Below are 19761 nucleotides of genomic sequence, written 5' to 3' on the forward strand. Positions count from 1 at the left end.
GAGCGCACGGCAGAATAACAATGATTATACTTTTAAAATGCGCATTTTTACCTGAAATTTAGATATTTTCAGTTGTGCGGCGGGTTTACGGTCGCGCCCCTCCTTTTCAGTTTCGTGTGTGAGTGCGTGTCTGCACTGCGCCAACGAAACACACGCGCGTGATAAATGAACGAATCATGACGGCTCCTCGAGCAAAAACATCGCGTTCTTTCCAGCCAGCGTGGACAGATGACTGGGGCTTTGTGCAAAAAATGACCGTGCTGTTTTGTGCATTATGCCCCGAGAGCGTCGTACCTCGCGCATCAAGTGTTAAATGTTATTACGAGACGAAACATGAACATGAATTTAAGGCGGAGACATTAAAACGCGCTGTGTCCAGGTACGCGCCCGTGTGTGTGTGCGCGCGCGCCTGCCTTCTGCTTTGCTGCTGTTATTTCAAGTTCTGCTATTTTCTGCAACAAAATATCATTGATGAATGGTATAGTAGCTATCCATATCACTTGTTTTTTGATTGTTGTTCATTGTTGATGAAGAATGGTTGATTCTGGTTAATTCTTGTGGCAAAAAGTTGAAGTAATGGATGGTTACAGGTAATGTTCCCTCTAAGCTGCGTGCGTGCGCAATGGTGCACTGCCCGCACATTCTCAGCGCACAAGACAATCTAGCCAGCTCACAAAAATTAGGGCTCGAAATTGCTAATTAAGAAGCGAATTAAGTCAAAGTTACAGTGCATTAAGGTAAAAATACAAGGGTTCCCCTGACGTTGTGTTCTAAATGCAGTATTTGGAAGTCAAAGTAGAACGAATTTGAGTAAAGTCAGTAGAACCGGCTTCTTCGGCTCGGCTCACTAAAAAGAACCGTCTCTTTTGGGTCCCCAACGGCTCGTCAGGTTGTTTTTGCTTCTTTAATCCCTACACGACCAAATATTATGTAAAATTGTGCACAAAATGACTGAAAGGAAGGGGGGGAAATAGAACACAAAAGAAAAAAATACCAAAATGAAAAAGTAGTGAAAAGCTCAGAAAAAAAAGAATCAAAATGAAGGGGAAAAAAAGAAGGAAAAATTTAGAAAAAAAACAAAAAAAAAGAAAAGAAAGAAACAAAGGAAAAAAGTAAATAGAGAACAAAGAGAAAAAAGTAACAGCTAGGAAAAAATAAACACAATGAGATTTTTTTAAAGGAATTTCAAAAAAATAGAAACAAATACAGGGAAAAAGAAGAAAAAGTTTGTGTTGCATTCAAAAAATTTCCAATTATACCATGTCAATCTTTTTGCCAACATTGTACTTCCACTAAAAATGTGATTAAATACAGTTGTGTATCGTGCAACCGACTCAATAAGCGCCCAAAACTGTTAGTACTATGCGACAAAAGATACCAGGAAAAAAAAATGGAAATCTTGTGAAAGAATTGTTGTAAAAACAAATGACGTTTGTAGGCCCTGCAACCTTAGCAATCAAACATGAGTCAATTCATTCAAAAGTGAAAACATTTTTTGCATTGCCGGAAACTCAGCAAAGTGTAACGTCATATCAAGTTTTGGACATGTTTGATAATGATTTAGTTGCCACACTTGGGATTGCTGTTGCTCACTGTTGTTTCAAGTGTTGCTCACTGACTTTGTGTGAACGCTCAGACCCGTGGAAAATTAGAGGGAACATTGGTTACAGGCCTTTCCACTTGTTTTTCACATATATTTTTTAGTTGATTGATGAACAAGAATAGTGGAAGATAAATTGGCCAGTTATACCCGTGTTTTTTAACCAGTGTGCCGGGGCACAATAGTGTGCCGTGAGACCTTGTCTAGTGTGACGCTGGAATTTGCCCAATTTTATCTTACTAGAAAATCAGGCCATTATTCAGTATTTTTGCACTCTTCAGACGAGGAACTGTAATAGTCATCCATATCAGTAGGTGGCAGTAGATTTTTATATACTTTTTATGTACTAATTATCTGCTCTTGAGGTAGCACAGTATATTTAATAACCTAATTTCTTTAACAAATCGCTTTTAGATTGCACTGTAAAAAATAAAAACATAAAGCAAATCATTCTTTTTTATTTCAAGTATTATTTTCTTATTTACATACTAATTATCTGCTTATGAGGTAGTACAGTGAAATATTTGACATGACTTCATTTTCAAACATTTTGGACGGACGGTGTGCCGCAGAACCCTTTTATAAATAAAAGTGTACCTTGGTTCAAAAAGGGTTGAAAAACACTGAGTTATACGATCAAAATGTCTATCCATGTTGTATATTTGGACTGGTGTAAAATGACAGCTCTGTTGGATATTAAAAAAATTAACGCGAGTCATTAATCTTGGTGTGTACACTGATTTACAAGGAAATTTGAAAGTGGCACTCCACACAAAAAAGGTTGCTGACCCCTGCACTAAACCAAAATACAATTATTATTAAACAAACAGGAAAAACAATGGACGACTCACCGTGCAGGAATGGCACTGATGGGCTTTTTGTAGATGGTGATGAGTTTGTCCAGCACAATGTCTGCACTGGTAAATACGCGGTAGGAGTGAAGGAAAGTGTTGAGGAAGTCGATGGAGAGGAAGCGCAGGTCAGTCAGCCTCTCCAACAAGCGCTCCACGCTGGCGTAACGGATTTGCAGGACTTTGCAGGAGTTCATCATCTTGCTGAAGCGGATGTCCACATCATCGCAGTACAAGCTGGTGTCCGATCTACAGGATCGGACAGAATAGGTAGTTCACTGAACGTATTACAGGGAAAACTGAACTTTTTGTGGACAATAATGTGATTTGAGATTTCTGTGAATTTGATACCAACTTGTAATTGGGTATATAATCCTTTGACAATCATTCAAATATACTGTGCGATACATTTATTTTGTAATTTGACAAAATCAGATTTCAGTTTTGATTAATGAAATGATCTGCATTTATATAGCGCTTTTCAAGTCAATGACTTCCCAAAGCGCTTTTAAATTGTGCTTCACATTTCCCAATAGCGGCCGTGATCTGTGCAGCCGTGTAAGGCGCTCACCTGCTTATTGGGGGTAATTGGGGGTTCAATGTCTTACCCAAGGATACTTCGACATGTAACTTGGACAAGCCGGGATTCGAACTGGGATCCCTTAATCCTAAACGATCGCTCTACCTCCTGAGCTACTGCCGCCCCAAATGTATATATATATATATATATATATATATATATATATATATATATATATATATATATATATATATATATATATATATATATATATATATATATATATATATATATATATATATATATGTTTATATGTATATATGTATATATATATATATATATATATATATGTATATATGTATATATATATATATGTATATATATATCCATCCATCCATTATCTGCACCGCTTATCCTCAGTAGGGTCGCGGGGGTGCTGGAGCCCATCCCAGCCATCCCCGGGCAGTGGGCAGGGGACACCCTGAACTGGTTGCCAGCCAATTGCAGGGCCAATATATATATATATATATATATATATATATATATATATATATATATATATATATATATATATATATATATATATATATATATATACTGTATATATAGGTGACTTCAGTTCCACTCGATTCAACACTCAATTTTAGATAATGCTGTAAGGAGAGTGAACAAGGCATTGTGAGAATTTAACGCTTATGTATCGTGCTATGCATCCAAAGGAATCCTCAGAAGGTTTTAGAGAAGATTCCTGGGTGATGAGAAATGGGTGTGGAGGACGCTTTCATCATGGCCACAGTGAGGTAAAGAATGCTCGTTTGATTTCCCGTCCCGCAAAAACATGAGGATAGGGATGTATATCGACCAGTAAATCGAGAGCTTTGCCTTTTGACTCAACTCCTTCTCCACCATGACGGACCGGTACAGGGTTCTCCGGATGGCAGACTCGCCATCGTCTGTCTGTTAATTTCCCATTTCATCCTACCATCACTCTTATATAAGACCCCGAGGTACTACAACTCTTTCACTTGGGGCGGTATTTCATACCCAACCTGGAACAGGCATGCAACCCTATTCCACCTGAGAACTATTGTCTCGGACTTGGAGTTGGAGATCTTCATCCTAGCCACTTCACACTTGGCTGCGAATTGCTCCAGGAAGAGCTGAAGATCACAGCTCGAGGAATCTAACAGCACACATTATTTGCAAAAAGCAGAGATGCATTGCTGAGGCCAATTCTGCTTCACGACTGTGCAAAGAAATTCTGTCCATAAAAGTTATGAACAAAATCAGTGAAAAAGGGCGTCCTTGGCGGAGTCCAACTCCCTCTGGAAAAAAATCACCCTTCTTAAAAAGAGGTACTGGCACCGATGTCCACGCGGTGTTGCAAAGGTGTGTCAACCATGACGTGCCCACAGCATTCATAACCTTAAAAAACTCAGGGCAGATCTCATCTACCCCTGGGGCCTTGCCAGATATGAAAATATGATCTCAAAAACTTAGTGACTGATAAGTTAATTCTGTTTTCAATATTGAACACCTGCAAAGGAGATTACATAGGATGCCACTCCATTATTTTGACAATTATTGTGTAATGGTCATTCATTGTTTTGAAAGTTATGAACTGTTTATACCGTTGTCACTATCGGCCAATCATGTTGCTGTTCTTTGATTCTCACACTTTGTAGGATGCTTCTGTACATAGGATATTTTTAAAAAGATGGGCCTATAGAACAGTTTGGAATATCCCATCTGAGGTTTGGGCTCTCCCCTGCCCACCTTGCAAGTTTAAAATCTATTCATGTCTCCTCTCTTTATTTTTAGTGTCTACTTAACTTTAAACCTGACTGTGACTGTTTTGCTCAGCCTTTCATAATGTTTTTGTTTTTTGGGGATACCTACTGCAGCAAGATGGCAGACAACCATGCTTTCTATTTTTTTTTCTAACGAATTAAAATTTATAAGCACTTGGGGTGCTCAGTAAGACAGAATGTCAGCAAAATAATCTGCCATTAAACAATAACCTTTTTTTGCAGTTCTCAAATCTGTACTTTTTAAAACCACTTTCTTTTGCACTGACTGTGCCATAAATATTTCTGTGATGTCTGTAATGCTTCAGCTTATCTGTGGTTTTGCATGGAAATCATGTGGCATGACTCTCACTTAATCATCTGCGGCACAGAGACTTTACTGTTTTCCTCGAAAGCGTTCATCATCAGCCCGTTGCAGCGGATGTTGTCGATACACTACGAAATAAATCGACAGAACAGAGCAGATATGAGAATGCATGCAATTGTCACTCCTTTAGTAGTAAGACAAAGTAACTTAGTGATTTTGTTTTGTTCGGCAGTTCAAACCTGACTATAAAAGAGAGATAGAGATTGATATAGAGATTGCTATATAGATCAAGGTAGGCAGGTACAGTAGGTAGGTTGGACAGTCATTAAGCAGGTAAGTTGGTTACTAGTTAAATACGTAAGTTACTCGGTTACTAGATTTGTAGGTAGGTAGGTAGGTCAGTGGGTATGTTACTAGCTAGGTAGGTAGGCAGATTACTAGGTAGGTACAATGTAGGTAGGTTACTAGGTAGGCACTAGGCAGGTAGGTTACTAGATAGGTTACTTTGTAGGTAGAGATATATGTAGGCAGGTTACTAGGTAGGTAGGTACGTAGGTAGTCAGGTAGGTAGATTACTAAGTAGGTAGGTCAGCAAGTAGGTCGGTAGGTTACTTGGTAGGGAAGTAGGTAACTACGTGGGTAGGTATGTAGGTAGGTTACTAGGTAGGTAGGCAGGTTATTAGGTACGTTACTGGGTAGATAGGTAGCTACCTCGTAGGTAGGTTACTCAGTAGGTTACTAGGTAAGGAGGTAGGTAGGTAGGCTGATTGATTGATTGATTGATTGATTGATTGATTGATTGATTGATTGATTAATTTGTGGTTACCTGGCTGATGTCGCTCGTCCACGCTGACTTCTCTTGCCGTGACGAAGCCACCAGGATGACAGTGTATGGCTGGCTATCTTTAGGCTCCACTATAACTTTAAAGTCCAGGTGCTCTGTGTCCTGGCCACTGCGCTCCACTTTGGCTGCAGTGTATAAAAGCGATAAGCTGTTTGAACATCGTTTCATGCACGTTATTATTTCCCTTGTAACCAGCTATATCAGCCTGGTCGCTAGTGTAGTCTATTTTTAACATACACTCATCATCAGTGCCCTCTGGATCCTCCATTAGTGTGCAGTCAATGAGGGATACGACACCGTTCTGCAAAACAGGATGCATATTATTTCAATCAGATAGGGAACTTGCAAACCTCCCATATTTGTGATTAGAGGATTAATTTGAGAGGATTGAATACCGATGTAAAATCTAAAATCTTAACATACCATTTTATTGTAAGAAGGAAAATGATTATGATTGTGACATTTTCCTAGACTAACCTTAGCATAAGGTGTATGTGGTCTATAATTGTGAGTATGAATAGGTGTTTTTCCTTGTTTTATTTAACATCATGTTCCTCCCTGTCAGTGGTTCTCAAAAAGGGGAGGCGGGCGCCTCTGATCTCGGGGAAGTTTTTCTTTTTCCAAAGAATCACCAGCAATTGCAACAACACTACACTAGGGAGCTATTGCACTCTTATTAGCAGTGGTTTGTTTACATTTCGCCTCCTTATTGCATAAAACACAGTGTATGAGCATTAGGTAGTGGAGACACAAAGGGGAGCAGATAACCCCAAGAAAAAAATATTCAACCCGGATGAAGAGACCGGTGAAGAGAGACGGGGTAATGAGAAACAAATGTCTCCTCTCCTCTACCGTGGCTGTTCATTGCAGCCACAAAGGTGGAGAAGAGGAAGGACCGGATTGCTTGTTATGTTAAAACTGTTGACAGCGGACATTTAGTCATATAAATCATCTCTGTTAGGTGCCCACAATCCTAGAAAACAGCTTTTTTTATTCCGTATTTAAAAAAGGCAAAAGACCTTAATTAAGTCAGAAGCCTCAGACACATCTCCCTTACTTTTACACTTGGGAAGGCATGGAAAGAATAATAGCCAACTGGCTGTCATCCTCAGCCAATGGCAGGCCGGTTTCCAGAAAGATTGTTGCACAACCGACCAATGCCTGCCGCTTTTCCAATATACCATGGATGTGTTCTAATCAGAGCAACGACTCCACTCGGTTTCCACTTTTTGGACCTCAGGAAAGACTTATGATCGAGTGTGACGAACTGGTCTCCTCCAACAAATGTGGACCATGGGTTGATTTGGGGCCTGCGAGAGGACTTCTTATCCGTAGGGGGCGCGACAGAAAATAATTGAGAAGCAAGACAAGTCATCTTTATTTGTATAGCCCTTAATCACAAAGAGTCTCAAAGGGCTGCACAGATTATTGCAAACCACAGACTTTTATTACAGACTATTATTACACCATCCCCTGATCTAAAACCTACATGAGGGTAAGGAAAAACTCAAAAACCTAAACATGACAAAAATGAAAAAACCTTGAGAAGGGACCACACATGAGGTAATCCCCCATTCAGGATGACCAGGATGCAATGGTTGTTGCAATAACAGATAATACACATATATTGTCAACATAAAATATAGGTTATTCATATACTATAGAAGTGTGTGAAGCACTGCTCTATGTGATGTCTCTACCTTGATGACGTGCAGTTTTCCCCCTGAGCTTCGAGTGCAGATGATGAGATGTTTGGAAAAGAGGAAGCACTGTCTCTCGCCTTCCTTCTTCAGGGACAAAGAACCCATTCGACCTCTGGTGATTTTGCCCTTTTCGCTCATGGGCACCTGTATCAAAGAACCTGTGGATGGCCATTGTTACCAGGAACATACACAACAATAATATCAATACAGATCAAGATTTTTTTTTATTTTATTTTTTTATTACGCTGAGCAAAGAAACATTGGTGGGTGTATAAAAGCTATTTTAATAAACTAAAAAATTGAAAATTGAACTACATAATTGAAACAAATAAAAATAATATGAAAAATAAAAAATAGATATTCTCTTATTTTTAACTGTATTGGAAATTAATATTTTTGTTAATAAATTTTTTTCTCATTTTTATAAATTTTATTACATGAACAATAGGTAGGTTTCTAAGCAGGTACAGTAGGTAAGTTACTAGGTTACTAGGTTTCGAGGTCGGTAGGCAGGTAGATTGGTAGGGGCCAAAGTAGGTAGGTAGGTTACAAGGAAGTCGGTAGGTAGGTAGGTAGGTAGGTAGGTAGGTAGGTAGGTAGGTAGGTAGGCAGGTAGTTAGGTAGGAAGGTAGGTAGGTAGGTAGGTATGTTATTAGGAAGGTAGGTAGGTTAATAAGTTGGTAGTTTAGTAGGTATGTAGGTATCTTTTCTACCTTTACCCTGTTTACCTTTTAAATTTAAGTAAGATAAAGATGCTATTCATGAAAAATATTTACCAACATAATTTGGTTATTATAATTGCAGACACCACAATTTTTTAATTTGTGATAACTCTTAGCATATGTCAAAGATAATTTTGAAAGTCAAGTATGTACTGAGTTGAACTAAGGAAAACATGTAAATATTGGTATCTATGTAACCACCTAAGAAAATAAATATTGTTCTAGTTGGATTTCTGAATAGATAATGCTATCAAATGGAGATAAAGCAAACCTACCTTGTCTGACAAAGGTCTGACTGGTGTCTAGCAATACTTCACACCCCTCCACAATCATCCGCTCAATAGCTAGATTTTTTCGAATGTTTTCAGTCTCACTTACTTCATCGTGCATTATCCTGAGAATAAAATAAACAGTAAACAGGCTTCGTAGAAAAGTTCTCAGATTCACATTGGCAACATCTTATATTATAATTTGATTTATGATGAAAATTAGATAACTTGTCTGGTTTTACAAACGTTAGAGCTTTAATGTAATGCAATCCTTGGTTCATTGAAATTGTTAAAAATGGAGGAGTTTGGAACATTCTAAGAAAAATAATCATCCGTTTAAAAATTTGGTATTGACACACAGCTTCTTATATCTCATTCTTGATTGCCCTTTGAGACTATTTGTGACTAAGGGCTATACAAATAAAAATGACTTGACTTAACTTGATGGTAGATGTCTGTGTTTGATTGATTCACAAGACGTACCGTGATAGTTCCTCGAGTTTGGACTTGGCATAATCCAAGCTATTTCTCTCCACATGCTCATGAGGAGTGTGAGCCAGTAATTCATGGAGAGTCAGGATATAACGAGGGATCTGGCAAATAGAAATACAAACTCATTAAAAACTTCTAGAAGATACAAGAAGATACTCTATAAGTGCTCTCCGTACTTAAACCGATTATAATAGTTTTCAAGTAGATAGATAGATAGATAGATAGATAGATAGATAGATAGATAGATAGATAGATAGATAGATAGATAGATAGATAGATAGATAGATAGATAGATAGATAGATAGATAGATAGATAGATAGATAGATAGATAGATAGATAGATAGATAGATAGATAGATAGATAGATAGATAGATAGATAGATAGATAGATAGATAGATAGATAGATAGATACTTTATTCATCCTCGTAGGGAAATTCACACTTCCAGTAGTATCCTTGTGTTGAAAATAAAATAATAATAAAGTAAAAGAAATAGAATACATAAAAACCCACTATAATGTGTTGATATAGAGTATTTAAATAGTGCTACATAAAATACACACTGTAATAAAAATAGGGTAATGTGCAAATGTTGGGGTGGGGTTTAATGTGGGCTTGTACTCCCCCGGGTGGAGTAAAGAGCCTCAAGGCATGAGGAAGAAAGGATCTCCTCAGTTTGTCCGTGGAACAAGACTGTGACAGCAGTCTGTCGCTAAAGCTGCTCGGAACAAGACTGTGACAGCAGTCTGTCGCTAAAGCTGCTCTTCCGTTTGGAGATGATGCTGTGTAGTGGATGTGATGAATTGTCCATGATTGACCGCAGCTTTTTCAGTGCCCGTCTCTCAGCTACAGTTGTCAGGCTGTCCAGCTCTGTGCCCAAAACAGAGCCCGCTATCCTTACCAGTTATATTAAGACGAGAGGCATCCTTCTTCTTAGCGCTGCCTCCCCAACACGCTGCCGCATAGAAGAGGGCGCTTGCCACAACAGTCTCATAGAACATTTGCAGGAGCTTTTTGCAGATGTTGAAGGACGGCAGCCTTCTGAGGAAGTAAAGTCGGCTTTGACCTTTTCTGCATAGAGCTTCTGTGTTGGCACTCCAGTCCAGTTTATTGTCCAGGTGCACATTCAGGTATTTGTGGGTTTGGACAAATTCTACACATTCTCCTTTGATAGTTACAGGAACTGGGTGAGTTCTAGTTCTCCTGAAGTCCACCACCATCTTCCCGGTCTTGGTGGTGTTCAGGTGCAGGTGGTTAGCGTCGCTCCATTGTCCTGAATCAATTTCCTGTACTCCGGCACAAAACGTATAGTGTTCCTCCCCACAATCAAGCAGATGTGTTGCAAAATATTGCAAGTGCCGGGGGGATTTTAGAAATTCAGTCTTAAAGTTGACCGATTGACCTCATATCCCCTAGAGCCGTGAAATCACCGGATGACAACAAATACTTAACAATGGCGGGTCCCGTGAAAAACAGACGGCGATTGTAGTACAGTGATTGTATAGCGCCCATTTCTGCTTGGAGAATTTGGGACTTTGCAAACCGTGTCACTGGGGGACTTCCGACTGTTTTGTCTGAGTTGCGCGCTTTGATGATCAAAAGTTGTTTGAGGCAAGTTTACCTGCCATCCTGTACAGCGCGCGTTCTTATTTTTGCTTTGCCTCCTGTTAGGTAAGTGATTTTGACTTTTCATTTCGGGTTTTTTACCACGTGTCTTGCAAGTAATATAATATTGTCCCCGGTAAGCTCTCAAGGCCCTCCAGTTTTGTTTGGTCTAGGTTAGCCCCACTAGTAGTCAGCTAGTTCGCTAGCCTGCTGTGCTCATATTTTTTTCCTGACCGGGTTCGTGTATGTTGCCATGGTAGTGTTTTGTTGTCGGTTCGGGGTTATCCTGGCTGTTTAATGCATGCTTTTGGTCAGCCAGCCTCCTGTTTTTTCGCCTATCAGACCCTTTTCAGCAGCCGGATAGCCTGCCTTGTCTCGGCTGGTTTAGCCCTCGTAAACTCTGTGTGTTATTTTTGCCAGTTTTGCCAGTTGTTGTACCATTGCTGTACCTGCCTGCGACACATAGGCATTGTCCACATTAATAACGAAACTTAACTTAAAACACTCTAAATCTTTTCAAATAATTTCATGTGAATCACTATGGTGACTGGCTAAGGTGCTGGTGTTCTTCACATGATGTCACAGCTCAGGAAGTCAAAAGACGAGACTGATTGTCTTTGAAATACATTGTCCTGAAAATATCTACCAATAAGATTTCCATAGATATTATGCAAAAACACATGTTCCATTTTCTCACATTTTGTAAGTTTTAAGATTTGGGTATCCCTTTCAGTATTTTTTGGCCAGGTTTCATTTACATTTAAACTGCATCTATAATGATCTATAATGTCTCATAGATTTGATCACAAAAAAGCTTCCTGTTAAATGCCACAGCTGTTGTTTAGCAACAGTTGTCACCTTGCAGAAAGTTGAAACTCATTAACAGGCTCTAAGAACCAGAAGCTGGCATAAACGACCAGACCAATACAATACATTATGGGCCATAACTGTGTATGATAAATGTGATGATGATAAAAGTGATATAATGTGGATGCCACAATCCCGCAAGAGTCATAATTACCACTTCAATTTTTTTACACTAAAATCCCTTTCGGGTAGCAAACAGTCAGATTTATGCTCGCACTTCAAAACATAATCTGCACACCTCTAAAGCAGTAGCTACTCATGTGTGATTTTTTTTGCAGGCAAATAAAAATCATGACTGCAGTACCTTTATGGATGCTTGTTCTGTCATGCATACCTGAAACATGGGATACGTGAGAAAGGTCTCCAGGGTTCTTTCCTCGCAGTCAGGTTTGGTCTCATACTGCTTTAGCAGCTTGTCAAAGTCCCGATTCTGTTTGCAGTGGGCCAAGATCTGTAGGCTGTATTGGTGGTTCCGCACAAACTCTTGGTAGATGTTTAACATCGGCAGCAAAATGTCAAAGAGGTCCGCTATCAGGAGGGACAAACGCATCATTGTTTTTACTGTGAAATATTATGAGGTTTTGATGTTCAAAACACTGGATTAGGTTTCACGCATTGTAATAAAACTTGGTCTGAAAGCAGGATAAACATTTTAGATTTAGATTTACGGTGATTCATTGATCCCCTTAAGGAAATTCACTTCCACTAATATACTGGGGGGATACAACAGACATTATGTTTCACCCACAAAAAAAAAAACAAAAAAAAAACAGCGGAATGGCAAACATTCATGACCGTGGTACAATGAGGGCAGACTGATGTCAGAGGGGATCAGGCCCTCCTAAGTCTTATTGTTCTGTATCTGCTCCCTGACGTTAGCAGGTTGAAGTATGAGTGTAGTGCAGGGGTATCCAAACTTTTCAGAATGTAAGCCAGATCTGGTAAGCTGAAAATGTGTGAGGGCCGACTATTCAGCCTGCCATTCTTTGAACGTTCTTTAATAAATTCATCCTCCGGGAAAGGTTTGCTCTGTTTGGCGATCAGCATCGCAACCTCGTAATGTCAACTTTGTAGCATTTTCATTTGAGATGCAAGGTCTTGTGAAAAAGCGCTGCTGTGCCGTTAAAACACCTTCAGTTGTTTCACCTTTTCACAGCGTTCGGGTCTAGTTACCGTTTTGTAGCCGGCATGTTTCGTTTGGCAGTGCCTCTTGTTATTATATTCTTTGAAAACAGCCACAAACTCTTGGCTAATTAAGCAGATTAAGTTGTTTTAGATTTAGGAAACATAATACTCAAATTTCCACTTGTCCTGGAAGCAGAGGCCCTGACGCTCCACTTTCCTTTTTTATTTAAAGTCACTATGTTGGAAACTGGGTGGGCTAAACTTCTCACAGAAACCCAAGGGCAGAGGTGGCCAAAGGGCCATCATCTTGTGGAATGTTGGTTTGTTTTGAACAAATTTATTTCATACCGCTATCAACATTACTGGCGGGCCACTTATTATTATTTTTTTTACAAACACCGCAAGCCAGTAAAGAATGGATCAGGGGCCAATTATTTCCCATGGGCCGAAAGAAAAAGAAAGAAAAATTACAAATAAGAAAAGAAGAAGAAAAGTTTCAAATATATGTTTTCGTGTCCAAATTGGAGCACTTATTAAGGACTTTCAAAGCCAATTTTCCAATTTCAGCGGTACCAATAAAAGAAGGAACACCAGTATGAATCATATATTTTGCAGGCACAGATACATCATCAATTTACATATTTAATTTTTTGTCTTCTGTGTACATTTATCGAGCCATATTATTTTTAGATCTTAAGTGAATCGTGAATATTTTTTGTTTTTGCGAGATATCTCACTCCGTTTAGGTGTTGGGGTAAAAATGACAGTAATATTCAGCTTACATTTTCAGTTAAAGAATGTTCTTTCCATAACAATTTGCCACTTCTGTCTCAAATTTTTACATGGCCCATAGTGAATGCCCATAATTTATATGTAATCCCAACACATTTTGTAGCGCTCTGTTTAGGTGTAGAACGAACCTATCCCCTTGGGCACGAACCATAGGGGCCAATGACACATTATAGGACAATGCTATATCAACTAATGCTGCCTGCAGTTAATCACAAGGGAATAAATGCAATGACAAAGCAAAGCCACCGTAGAGTAGTGTCTGTGTCATTTTCTATGTAGACTTGTTGTGAAACATGGCTACAATTTCAAGCATTTACAAGCACTTCACCCCTAATTCAAGCACATTTGTAATGGCTGAGGCCTGCAGTTCCCCTTTCCCCAAAAGATGGCAGCTTTTTTTCCTCTGCTATACTGGTCTCGCACTCCCTTCCCTCCGGTACAGTCTTTGTTGTGGCTTTTTAAATAAACGTCCCCCTAGTGAGGTTAAACCACATCACCTTTTCTTCTGCGTTTGGATTTGTCTGACACCTCATGACAACTTTCAATCCTTGAAAAAACAACATTAAAATTCAAACATTTTCGAGGACTTTAGAGAAGAAAGAGATGGAGGAGGAAGAGGAAGAACAAAGAGTAGGAGGACTAGATGACCCAGGAATTCAAGTGTCACAGACAGATAAACCCTTCAAGCCCTTCTGCTTGAGTGCCTCAAGAGTTAGCTAGCCAAGCTGCCAGTTCCAACTTGGCTGACTCTTGCACACTTATCTCCAGTCGAGAGAACTTGATTAAAGTCTCTTGTCAAAAATTTGGCTGCAGCGAAAGAGGCAGATTGGACACTTGTCAGCGGGTAGCCGAAAAAGCGCAATGGAAGTTTCTTACAATTTGTGGATTCCAATAACTCCAGACAGATTTACCAAACAAAAAGTGCCAGGCCAGATGGCTTGCACATCATTAATGTTTTATCTCAGCTTTATTCAAGAGCGACTGTATAACACAAGGAGTGGGACCCTGAATTAATGGGTGAGGATTCTACCAGCAGTTTTTTCATAATGTACCGTATTTCATGCACTATGAGGTGCACCGGATAATAAGGCGCACCCCCATAAAGAGTATCTTGTCATTAATTTTTCATACATACAGTGCCTTGATGTACTGTTCTGGTACCATGAGTAAAAATATTATGATTAAGAGATAAAGTTTAACACCCTTTAATATGTTATCTGTACCATTTGTCTCGTGTTGGCGCTCTGACCATTTACAATTTCAGTTGCAGGTTTCAGTTGCAAGTATTTACCAATACGATGTACCACTGTGCACTAATACACATATCATAGTGCCCTGTTTAGGTGTAGCATGCCCGTGTCCTCTTGGGGGCAATCTGTAAAGGGCGATGAGCCTTCATAGGAAAATACTTCACAAACTAATGCCAGCTGCCGTTAATTACGAGCACCATTTCTAAGCAGACATGTTGGTAAACATAGCAACAATTTCAAGCATTTACAAGTAATTTACCCAAAATTCAAGCACTTCTCCAACCTTGAAACAACATTAAAATGCAAGCGTTTTTTAAGGATTTATGGAACCCATAGAAACCCTGACTTTCAAATATCTGGCTAATTTAGGGTATGTAAATGTGACTTATAGTCTGAGCATATGGTAAATATAACAGCCGGATTGTCTCTCTTACCCAGCACCAGTGTGGGCCAGCTTGCTATCCTGGCCTTCAACCCCTGGTAGAAGATCTGGTGGAGGAACATGATGGTCTCGCTGACAAAACACAAACGTGTCACTAATCGTTTTCAAACTGGAGATCGATTGATGGATTGATGGAGGAACCTTTCCCACACCTATTTAGGAAGATGCTGCTGACATCGTCGTGGGTGATGGGCGGCTTCTTGGAGCTGGCGGCCATGCGCAGCGGCCGCAGGAAGTTGTTAACCAGGATATAAAGCTGTTGGACGTACTCGGCCTCGGCCTCCAGCATACTGAACACGACCTGGTTCCTCTTCCTCATGCTCTCAGCGTGGGGGGAGCGGATGTAGTCCTGGATGATTGTTTTCCACTTTCGCCGGCAAATCCAACCTCGCAGGAAACTCTGGACCTGTCAGATATGAGTTATTTTGCTTAGTCTGTGTCCTATTAGGAAATGGTGTTTGGTTAACCGGATAACTCAAAAAGACACATTTTTGGTCGACATGCGCATTTCAAAGGAGCTATCGAGTGGACTGTCTTCTCTAGTAGTTGGCTGAACAGTGAGAAATTGTCCAGTTTATTTCAATCCTCTAAGACATTTTGGGGGAAAAGTCCGAGCAAGGGGGAAACATAGCTGATTGCTGGATGTATTTTGTTATACATGCAGATACATAGTCTTGAATCCAATACCTATATGTGGGTTGGTAAAAAAGCAGCTCTGGAGGCGCATGCGGCACAATTGGGGAGCCTGGTGGTTCCCTGGTGCTTTTTCAAAAATGTTTAATAATGGTAAATTATATAGTTTCTGATCAAGGTTAGCATTATATTTTTGCCATTTTTATTTGGTGGGCCAGATTCAAACGACTGACGGGCCCCCATAGCCTTATTTTGGCTAGACCCGCTCAATGAGTTTAACCGCCTGCATCATTTATTCCCACCTTTTTTATCTTCTGGATCTCGGAGATGTCATCACTTGGAGGTTCTTCCGGATTGGACTGGATTTTCTCATTGTCCTTCAGCAGTGAAGCAATCTAACATTCAACATACACGTACAATAATTATCACCGAGCAAATGTTGTCATCCTTTTGTGTACATTATTGCATTTTACCCGAAGGTTTTTGAATTTTTAATATGCAATTTAATACAGTTCGATACTTGCAGAGTGTGCTAAAAATATGTTTATCATATCAATAAATAAAATGAACTTTTTTTATTAAAGTTAACCAGATAGACTTAAAAATGTTTTTTCAAATTATTTACCACTTTGATTTACCAAGATAATTCTGACAGTATTTTCTGCAACACCACAATAAATACATAAAATACAAAAAATAAAACTTGCCCCATCATCACATATTTTTTATTACTACATTTGATCATTTTCATAAAGATACCATGTACAAAGATACATGTACAATGATGACATATTTTTGTTCCAAAATAAATAGCACAATCCCATAAAACAAGCACAATTATCTTACATGATAGATCATTTTGTTTATTTCATGATTTACTGTTTGTCAAGTTAATTAAGTCATAACATTCAATTAATAATAATAATTTTAAAAAAACATTAATTAGAACCATTTTACTAGAATAACGGCGAATAGTAATTGTCCTTGAAGAAGGAGTTCAAGGTGATTCGGACCAGATAGGTGCTGCTGTACAGAGACTCGAGGGATTCTAAGGTGACCAAGGCAGGAGTTCTGGTGAAGACCGTAAAGAACTGGAGTGTCCAGTCTGCTGTACTGGATGGAGAGGCACAACTACGCCACAAAGATTTGGTGGGTGGTGTGGCCCGCGGCAGTGCACGTTCGGGGGTGTTCCCAACACCACCTCAACACAGTGCAAGGGGAAGAAGAAGTGAGGACAGATAAAGTAAAAAAGTCAGAACTGCATTGGAGGAGGAAAGAACAAGTAGAGTGACTGGTTTGAGGCAGCAGCAGGCATTGACCAAGTGAAAGCATGCCATGGACCCTAAAGTCACCTGGACAGATCTGTGGCAGGCTGAACCACACAGAATCAGCTTCCTTGTCTGAACGACGTCCTACCTAGCCCAGTCAAACTCTTCACTTGGGGGAAAGAGGAGACCCCAAACTGCCAACTGTGTTTGAGAAGAGGAACTGTGGAACACGTTCTGAGCTCCTACCCAAAATAGATAGATAGATAGATAGATAGATAGATAGATAGATAGATAGATAGATAGATAGATAGATAGATAGATAGATAGATAGATAGATAGATAGATAGATGGATAGATAGATAGATAGATAGATAGATAGATAGATAGATAGATAGATAGATAGATAGATAGATAGATAGATAGATAGATAGATAGATAGATAGATAGATAGATAGATAGATAGATAGATAGATAGATAGATAGATAGATAGATAGATAGATAGATAGATAGATAGATAGATAGATAGATAGATAGATAGATAGATAGATAGATAGATAGATAGATAGAACTTTATTCATCCCCGCAGGGAAATTCACACTCCCAGCAGCATCCCTGTGCTGGAGAACGAAATAATAATAAAGCAAAAAGAATACAATACACAAATACCCAATGTGACGTGTTAATACCCAATGTAGCGTGTTATATAGAGTATCTAGATAGTGCTACACAGAATACACACTGCAATAAAAATATGGTAATATGCAATGTGGGGGGTGTGGTTCAATGTGGGCCTTTACTCCGCCGGGTGGAGTTAAAGAGCCTCATGGCATGAGGAAGAAGAAAATCTCCTCAGTACAAGACAGTGACAGCAGTCTGTCGCTGAAGCTGCTCTTCTGTCTGAGAGATACACCTGCTGACACAACCAGGTGCTGAAGCCAATTGCAGAAGCTATTGGCTATAAGGTATTTGCCGCTGCAGGCAAGCAATTAACACCAACCCGGCAACTGCTTTTGCCAGTGAAGAAGCCCAGCCAACATCCTGTGACCAAAGTAAACATTACTGATGATGTGTTCAGGTGCATCAGTAGATGTACTGTGCAACATGAGAAAAATTATATGCTGAGGGAAGATAACCTTTCAATAAAATTACAGAAAATGAGGTTTAGATTATTCATTCATCCATTTATCCATTATCTTCCACTTATCCGGGCCGGGTTGCGGGGGGAGCAGCCTCAGCAACAAAAGCCCAGACTTCCCTATCCCCAGCCACTTCATCCAGCTCATCTGACTGAATCCTGGGGCATTCCCAGGCCAGCCTAGCAGTCTCTCCAGCAGACACCGATGCGGCTCTCGATCTCCCGTTCTATCCTATCCGTACTCAAAATACTTGAAGGAATCCACTTCGGCAAAAACTCATCCCGACCCGAAAAGAGCATGCTACCCCTTTTCAGTTGAGAACCATGGTCTCGAACTTGGAGGTGCTGATCTTCATCCCCGCCACTTCACACTAGGCTATGAACTGCTTAAGAGAGCTGACGAACAGCGCCACATCATCTGCAAAAAGCTGAGATGCGGTGCTGAGGCCCCCAAAACAAATCCACTCTCCGCCAAGCTTGCGCCTAGAAATTCCGTCCAAAAAAGTAACACACCGTATCTGTGACAAAGGGCAGCCCTTGCAGAGTCCAAATCCCACTGGCAACAAATCCGACTTACTGCCGGCAATGCGGACGAAACTCTGACTGTCCAGTACCCCATACTCCCAGAGCACCCCACACTGGGCTCCCGGATTAACATGGTCAAATGCCTTCTCCAAATCCACACAACACATGTAGACCGGATAGGCAAACTCCCATGCACCCTCGAGTACCCTGAAGAGAGTGTAGAGCCGGTTCACTGTTGTACAGCCCGGACGAAAACCACACTGCTCCTCCTGAGTCCGAGATTCGACTCCCTGGCATAATCTCCTTCCTGTCACTCCTGAATAGATCTTTCCAGGGAGGCTGAGAACTGTGATTTCCTGGATTTGATTAAATATTTATATGTACCAGAAACATTTTTTACTAAAATAATACAAATCATACTTTTGAAAAAACAGATCCAACATGAAAAAAAACAGATTATTTCGCCCATTATACGTTTTTTTAACTAAAACAAAATCATCTTAATAATTAGATATAGATATTTTATTTTTACCAAAATGGGAAATTTAGCAGACAAAGGGAGCAAAATGGTCTGACAAGGGTGCAATATTTTTTAGCGGGAGGCTGGAGCTCTACAGAAGCTTTCAGTATTTATTGTTTTGAGTTAAGACTTTCATTCTATGTGCCCTAAATGGACATTTTATGCAAAAATCCACTCGAATGATTCCCACGCCAAGTAGGTTACCTCTGATTTTAGCCGCTCTATCTCAATTTCTCCATCTTCAATCTGTTGTCGAAGTTGCTTGGCAACCGTTTTCTCCGTCTCCACTATTTGTAGTAGGTGCAAATACTTCTGCATAAGGGTCTCGTGCTCTGTTGCAAGGTTCCTGTAGCTACAGTGACAAACACATAGACACATTCACAAAATGAATAATTCCCAAAAATACCTTATTGCTGTATGCCTTGCCCCTATTTTTTTTCAGATATGAGACGATCCAAATATCCCAGCGGCTTACTGTAAAT

At 39.8% G+C, this 19761-nt stretch overlaps 1 protein-coding gene across 3 annotated transcripts in view; it reads right to left on the minus strand.

The window, feature by feature from the left end:
- The window catches only part of rasgrf1 (Ras protein specific guanine nucleotide releasing factor 1), an 82119-nt gene that overhangs the window by 51333 nt on the left and 11025 nt on the right, over positions 1 to 19761 (minus strand). For all 3 annotated transcript variants that reach the window (XM_088334709.1, XM_088334708.1, XM_088334710.1), the window contains 12 exons: positions 19484 to 19631; positions 16133 to 16225; positions 15350 to 15603; positions 15190 to 15269; positions 11923 to 12116; positions 9108 to 9217; positions 8631 to 8749; positions 7631 to 7791; positions 6168 to 6231; positions 5913 to 6055; positions 5132 to 5214; positions 2452 to 2700 (listed from right to left, as the gene is read on the minus strand). In XM_088334709.1, the coding sequence (XP_088190835.1) occupies positions 2452 to 2700; positions 5132 to 5214; positions 5913 to 6055; positions 6168 to 6231; positions 7631 to 7791; positions 8631 to 8749; positions 9108 to 9217; positions 11923 to 12116; positions 15190 to 15269; positions 15350 to 15603; positions 16133 to 16225; positions 19484 to 19631 (1698 nt within the window). The remainder of the gene's footprint in view (positions 1 to 2451; positions 2701 to 5131; positions 5215 to 5912; positions 6056 to 6167; positions 6232 to 7630; positions 7792 to 8630; positions 8750 to 9107; positions 9218 to 11922; positions 12117 to 15189; positions 15270 to 15349; positions 15604 to 16132; positions 16226 to 19483; positions 19632 to 19761) is intronic.

Source organism: Urocampus carinirostris, chromosome 4 (genome assembly GCF_059441175.1).
Source record: "Urocampus carinirostris isolate Australia breed hairy pipefish chromosome 4, RoL_Ucar_1.0, whole genome shotgun sequence".
Lineage (NCBI taxonomy): Eukaryota > Metazoa > Chordata > Actinopteri > Syngnathiformes > Syngnathidae > Urocampus > Urocampus carinirostris.